The 6,785-nt window shown below is 37.7% G+C and overlaps 1 protein-coding gene across 1 annotated transcript in view; it reads right to left on the reverse strand.

Moving 5' to 3' along the window:
• The window catches only part of abca12 (ATP-binding cassette, sub-family A (ABC1), member 12), a 63,278-nt gene extending 56,904 nt beyond the window's left edge, over window positions 1-6,374 (reverse strand). Inside the window, exons 1-5 of the mRNA XM_036568053.1 lie at window positions 6,266-6,374; window positions 5,822-5,925; window positions 3,113-3,219; window positions 1,885-2,093; window positions 221-297 (exon numbers count right to left, since the gene is read on the reverse strand). Of these exons, the coding sequence (XP_036423946.1) occupies window positions 221-297; window positions 1,885-2,093; window positions 3,113-3,219; window positions 5,822-5,925; window positions 6,266-6,315 (547 nt within the window). The 5' untranslated portion in view covers window positions 6,316-6,374. The remainder of the gene's footprint in view (window positions 1-220; window positions 298-1,884; window positions 2,094-3,112; window positions 3,220-5,821; window positions 5,926-6,265) is intronic.
• Window positions 6,375-6,785: the final 411 nt, after the last annotated feature.

The raw sequence follows: 6,785 nt of genomic DNA on the forward strand, positions 1-6,785 counted from the left end.
ATTGCTGGCACAGACAGGGTCTGGCTCTCCTGGAAAAACAAAGGACATTTCAACACATCAGTGCAAATATGTAGTCAGCCTTTAAAGTAAGGCTGGAGTGGAGAAAGATGGAAGCAAAGCTATTTTCAGCGAGACTGAGAACAGTGCTGCCTTGAACTGAAATCATGAAATCAGCTTAGTCACGGTTTCCCTTATGCTGGTAGTGATGGTGGTGCCTTACTCTGAGAGGTCATGTTGACTTCAACGTTTCTCAAAGTGCTGATGTTGATACCGAGAATGTTTGAGAGAATAGAGCTCCTAAAAAAGACAGAGAAAACAATCAATAAAAAAACAAGGTTATAAATAGTGTACATATAGACTCTACTGTAACCAATGTACTGCAGTACAGTAAGAGCAAAATACAACAAAAAACAAATGCAGCAAAAAATGCTGTAACATAATAACAATAATCATCTTGGCCCATTATATAGCTACATAACGTGCCTATTGGTTTGATAGTAGTTACCAAATAATTTATAGTTGTTACTGATGAATAAGTCTTAGTGCTGGTTGAATTATGTTGTCTATGCTGGTACACCCTGATATTGCCACATTGTGATATTAATTTTCAGTTTTAGCTGTATTATTAGCAATCAATGAACTTTATAGCCATGATAATGCTCATAAACCATCACTTATAGCAAGAGCATTGCTTGTTGTCTGTATAATGTTTGTGACACTGTGAAGGGCTCCTTCTGGTGTTATTTTTAGAAAAGGAGAACAGAACAACACAGTCCAACCAGTCCAACCAAACAAGCCATGTCAGGGTCTATCACGTAAGACCTTTTTTAGCACAGAGTAGCAGCACTCATTAACTTTACTAATGCAAACTTATCGCCATTTTAAAGTTAACTTAAATTTCAGCTAGCCAGGCTACAGTACAGCCTCTACATGGTGGGGTTAGTTTTAAAACAGTGTTACAACTAATCCCCCAAATTAAGCAACGAGAGAAGTCCATATTTTCCCAATAGCCAATAGTGGCAGTTTCTATGCCATAGATATCATAATACTTGCTCTTCTACTTTACGGTCAAAGGAATTATACAGCTTCTTTTCACTAATCATGTTTATTTTAATGAATATATTTTTATGTATTGAGGTTGGTAAGCTCATACAGTTCTAACTGTACAGCACTGTTTTGAATTCATTGTGTTTTGCACAAGTTCACCAGACTTTTAGTGACTATTACAATTACACTCATTCTAAGTCACTTTTAGTGCAAATTTTTTGCCGTTTTAAAGTTCAATATCAGCTGATACTGTGATATATTTGTCAAAACGTTTGTGCTCACTGACATCATGAATGTACATAAGACTCTGTTAGAAAGTTCTTACAGCTGGAGTTCAAAAGTGCTCAAAAATATGAGAGCAGTGTTGAAATATTTTATCGCTGCTGTCAGAAGAAAACCTCATATCTCCAAAATGGTAACTTTACTGGAGAAGGAAAAAAACGACTTTACTTGTAATGTAAGTCAATGGAACCAGACTTCTTTGCAAGTGATTTTGGGCCGTTCCTTTTGGTCCATTCATCATGAGATTTACATACAGTGTAAAGGGCAACAGGCATTTTCAAATTATGCCAAAAACTGAAAATGACAAAAGTGGAGATATGAGGTTTTCTTCTGACAGCAGCGATATGCTGTTCTATGAAATTATGTAATAATATGAAAAATACATTTTCTATATAAAAATGACCCTGATTTTACAAACTAAGTTTTTGTACAAAAACCCTTCATTTAGGACAAACTTAGGAGGAATGACTGAATATTAATTCTGATGTTTACAGGGTTCAGCTAGCCACAAATAAGCAAACAAGCAGAGAACAAGACATTTTAAGGTGTTTATACCAGTCCACTTTGATGTTATAAGTAGTGGGGTCTCCAACTAAGGTCTTGAAGAGCTGTTCATAGACGCCAGTGCTTTGGTTCACCAGGTTGTTGGAGATTTGATGAAGTGCTCGGATGGCGGGCAGAGCCGTGTGGCATAGCAAGCCAGGGCCTAAAGACAAAGCCTGGCTGAACTGCTGCACTGAGTCCATCTTCTCTAGACTGCAAACCTGCAACATCAGCACATCCAGGAACATGTCCAAACCACTATTACATGACTGAGTAAGTGAAAGCTTTAAAGCAGTTGTCCATTTCTGGTTCTGGAGGCCCTCTGCCCTGCATTTGTGTTTTCCTTGTTGTAACACATCTACTTTACCTAAAGAACAGCCTGCTCATTAGCTGAATATTTGAATGAGGTTTGTTAGAGCAGGAAAAACATCAGGACATATGCAGGAACAGGGACTTCTGACTTAAACGACTATGTGAATATTCTGTACTGTCCACTCTGAAAGATGTTCCCATTAAGACAGAATATTGATTTTTGGGGCATATTTAGAGTGATTCGTGTGATTGTTTTTGCTATTGTTATTTGTTTATATGCTTGTTTCTCAATTAGCCTTTATTGATCAACACTCCATGCTTGACAGCTCCTACAAGACCTTAATTCACAAGTTCTGAAATGGCCAAATGAGTGGATTGATCAAGCTGTGAACAAATAAGTGATATATATATATATATATATATATATATATATATATATATATATATATATATATGTGTGTGTGTGTGTGTGTGTGTGTTCAAAATGTTCACAGCTAGATCAATCCACTCATTTGGCTATTTCAGAACTTGTGAATTAAGATCTTGTAGGAGCTGTCAGGCATTGTGTGTCGATATACATGTATATATATATATATATATATATATATATATATATATATATATATATATATATATATTATGTATATATATATATATATATAGACACCAAATTTTAAAACGTATACATGTGAATTAAGTAAATTAATATTAAGCAAAAATTTCCATCCCTAACTCAAATTTAAAAGATGGCAAGATTTGTATTGTGTCTAACTGATATGGATAAACATGTTTTGTGCTTAGTTCCATTTAAAAATGTTCTGTATGGTGCAAAAACATTTAGTATTAAAAAATGACAATGAAAAGACGATGACACATCACCCCCAGATGTGCGCCTAAAATGCATTAATTAGCGGTTTACAGTTCTGACCTGTGTCTGCAGCTGGTCCAGTAAAACACTGAAGTTGTCACTCATCCAGTTGGTGAAGAGAAGTTCAGAGGCTATGTTTAGAGTCTGAAGCAGAAGATTCAAGTTTTCTGTGGAAACAGAGAGAGAGTGAGAACGAGAGGAAGAGAAAAAGAGCGGGAAAACAACAACAACTGCAAAAAAGTCTGCTATCGCATTGACACGAGTAACCTCAGCTCCCTGCAGGAATCATTACTACCTCCTAACTCCACTATCGGAGCAGCTTCACGGTGTAGCAAGCACAAAACGACATGCTAAAGGAGTCCCCCAAAGAAAACTGGCCCAGAAAAGAGGGCAGCAGATGAACTCCATGCTGTTACATGCCTTTATATCTCCAGCACCTCCAGCAGTAACAAAAGGATCTGATACAAAAATGAAATCTCTCATAATAGGACTCAGGCACTGATAAAGCACAACAGCACAAGGGAGAGTAAACTGAAAGTTTCTTAACGAGCAGCTTATCAGTCAGAGAAGATTGAGAGAGCAAAAGAGGTCAACACTTTAAACTCCTGAGTCTGTGAAACTAAAAAGTAAATGATTCTTCTGTATAAGGCTCAGCATAGTATTTTCCCTTCTTATTCAAAATTCTAACAGTAGCAAATCAATAACTATGCACACACTTTTGTTTAAGCACCAGATGTTGTGCACTGAGAGGTAAATTAAATGACATCAGAAGTTTTAAAACACTTTTATTCTGCTACCTAGCTTTGTTTTTGGAATTATACCTTATTTGGTCAACCTCGCTACTTGATTAACTGATTACGGTGAATCTCAGTCGGCCTTATTCGTGCATATTCATGAAGTCAACTTGGCCACCCACAACACTCTGCTGGACAGTCTATGTTAATGTTTGCAAATATTAAATTTTGGGATAAAAGAGGGAAGTTGTGCGTCATTCTATATTCTGCGTCATACTCATATTAGGAACTCCAGGTCTAAAGGGGGTTTTCTAAATGGGAAACATGAATGGGCGCCACTATCCATGCTAGCACTCTGTGATAAACAAAGTGATTCTAAATCGGACATGTTCAGTCCTAAACACATTGTTCTCCAGAATGTCAGTGGAACATTTGAATTGTGGGGTCGTTTACCAGTCGAAATAAGAAAATTGCTACATGCTGCAAACAAGCTAACTCTCCTGCACATTGAAATGACATTGCACAAAAGTAAGTCTACTATTAAACTAAAACACTATTATATAATAAAAACAGCTACTCAAACTATGGGCTACTACTGCCAAAGCCTCTTATCTACCATATTTGACAAACCTTGCTGATTTGTGTACAGTATTTTAGTGAGGTTGCAGTTTTCTCCCTGATGAAAGAAAAACAGCTTATACCAGCAAGAACTCCATGCTGGTCTAAACTGATTTATGCTGGTCAGGTGCCAGTTTAGCTGGTCACTCAGTATGGCCATGCTGGTTAATCAGAATACCAGCAAATAAAACACAGCATATGTTGGTTTTCCTTCAAGGCTGATGTCATTCAAGTAAGATTTTTTTATTTTTGTCGCATTTTTTTTTACTGAAAGGTTGTCTTTGTCTCATAGCTTATGTATATGTGTTTAACCCTGCTAACATAATGCTAATTTCCGCTAGTGCATACATTAACTTTCCCATTATGTGTTAGCAAGAAGCTAACAGTGCAGTTTGTTCACTTTCGCACAGAGGGTTTAACGCTTCTCATGGCAGCTGTAGAGTGACATTTGGGGCTTATAACATATTTTTACCTCACATTTCAGAGAATTTTCTTCAGGAAACCTGTTCGGTAAATCGGTAAATTCAAGCTTAAAGTCTAAAACTAACTCTTGAATCCTGTGAAAAAAAAATTGTGAGAAAAAGTTCCTATGAAGGGGTTGTTTAGTGTTTTCAAACCTTTTACTTCTTAGATGAATTCAGATATTCACATGTTCAAATAACCAAGATCGTGTTCTCTTCATACTCGTACAGGTAAGGTTGGGTTACTGTGATGCACCTGTGCCATACTTTAAAATGAACAGCTCTTAATTTGTGACAGAAATTAAATGTTAGGCATTTTATTACGTATGTAAACTAATGGAATCATCTCATATCTGAGAGGTGGGTTACACCACTTTTATACACTGACAGAAGGAAAAAACTGAAAACTTTATTCGAGACAAACAGAGAGAAAGAGAAAAAGAAAGAAAAAGAGATGTGATAGAATTTGACCGCAGTAATGAGATTTAATAAGGATGCTGAGGATCTTTCTCTCTTTCTCCGGGAGTCTGGCCGACTGCCTCCTGACTCACTATGGAGTATTTTCCAAAGCTGACATTAAGCCTATTGTGTACAATATTCCAATGAATAATATAAAATCTGCTTTTTGAAAAACAATGAAGCACTATATGCACATGCTGTTTAAGATATATGGGGATTAGGGGAACCATGAAAGTAGATTTAGTCCATGGAGAAATCAAGTGGCTGAGTCTTTTACAGTGTGCCCATGTTGAATGTGCTTCATGTGCTAGACAAATTAGAATTATGCAGAGAAACGGTGAATTGAAACAGAGCTAAATATGAATGACAAAAAAAGTCTTGGACCATCATGACATAATGAAATTTGTTAAATGTAGCTGGAAAGAATGAGTTAGAGCTTACTTAATGCAAATTTTCTGAATGAAAAGGGGAGCGAGGAAGCAAATTCATTTACGTACCTTGTGATTCATTGGCCAAACTTCTGAGGATGGTTTTATTGAAAGGACCCAAATGAAGATTGTCTGGAAGGCTGTTGGCAATGTTAGTCAGCACCAGAGGCAGGCTGGGGGAGTAGAAAGAATGTGTTATATTAACCCAACAAAACTGCTTTTCAGCACTTTCACTTAGCTTGACTCAATCATAATGTTCTACAGCTATTTGTGCATACAGCGTTCTAAAAATGAGTCGAGCCAGGATCGATTATGTTAATTTATTTCTATGAACCCAAATGAGTTCTCTTTTCGCTCTTGGATCCGTGTTGCTTTTGAAGATGTAAGCAGTTATTCGGGGTAAATGCCAGGCAGGCAGAAAATATGAGAGGAGATTAATAAACCTAAAATATACCTCATCTCGTTAAAAGCTCATAACCAGTGCTAGTGTAGCATGACTTCAAAGCCACTCACTTGTCAGCCCAGTTAGTGTTGTTCGTCATCAGCAAAGGCCTCGCGCTCATCTCGGCAGCCTTCAGAATGATCTTGGCTATATCCAGCTCTGCATTGTTGCTGGACAGGCTGAGGAAGTTCTGGATGGCGAGGAGAATCTGCTGAATCATGTCAGCACTTTGGGATGGTGGGTCTTGGCCTGAGGAGAGGGCTTCCAGGAGCATCTTCAGGGTGTACTCCAGTTTGGAAACAATGCCTGACGTGTCCATGCTAATGTTTGGCATCATAGCAAGGAGGCTTTTGATAGAGCTAGAAAACTGGACCATCACATCCATTATGTTCCCAGTGCTGATGGTGTGGTTCAGGGCAAAGGCCACACTCTCTATGAACTGGAGAGAGATGTTAAGGTGTTGCTGTTTGTCTGCAGGTAGTAGCAAGGACAAGGACATCATGACCTCTTTCAGAGATCTGAGCACATATGGAATCTGCACAGAGGAAGGATCTCCCATTAGGCTGTCATAGAGAATTCTGGATATCTTGC

This window comes from Colossoma macropomum, unplaced genomic scaffold, assembly GCF_904425465.1.
Source record: "Colossoma macropomum unplaced genomic scaffold, Colossoma_macropomum, whole genome shotgun sequence".
Taxonomy (NCBI): domain Eukaryota; kingdom Metazoa; phylum Chordata; class Actinopteri; order Characiformes; family Serrasalmidae; genus Colossoma; species Colossoma macropomum.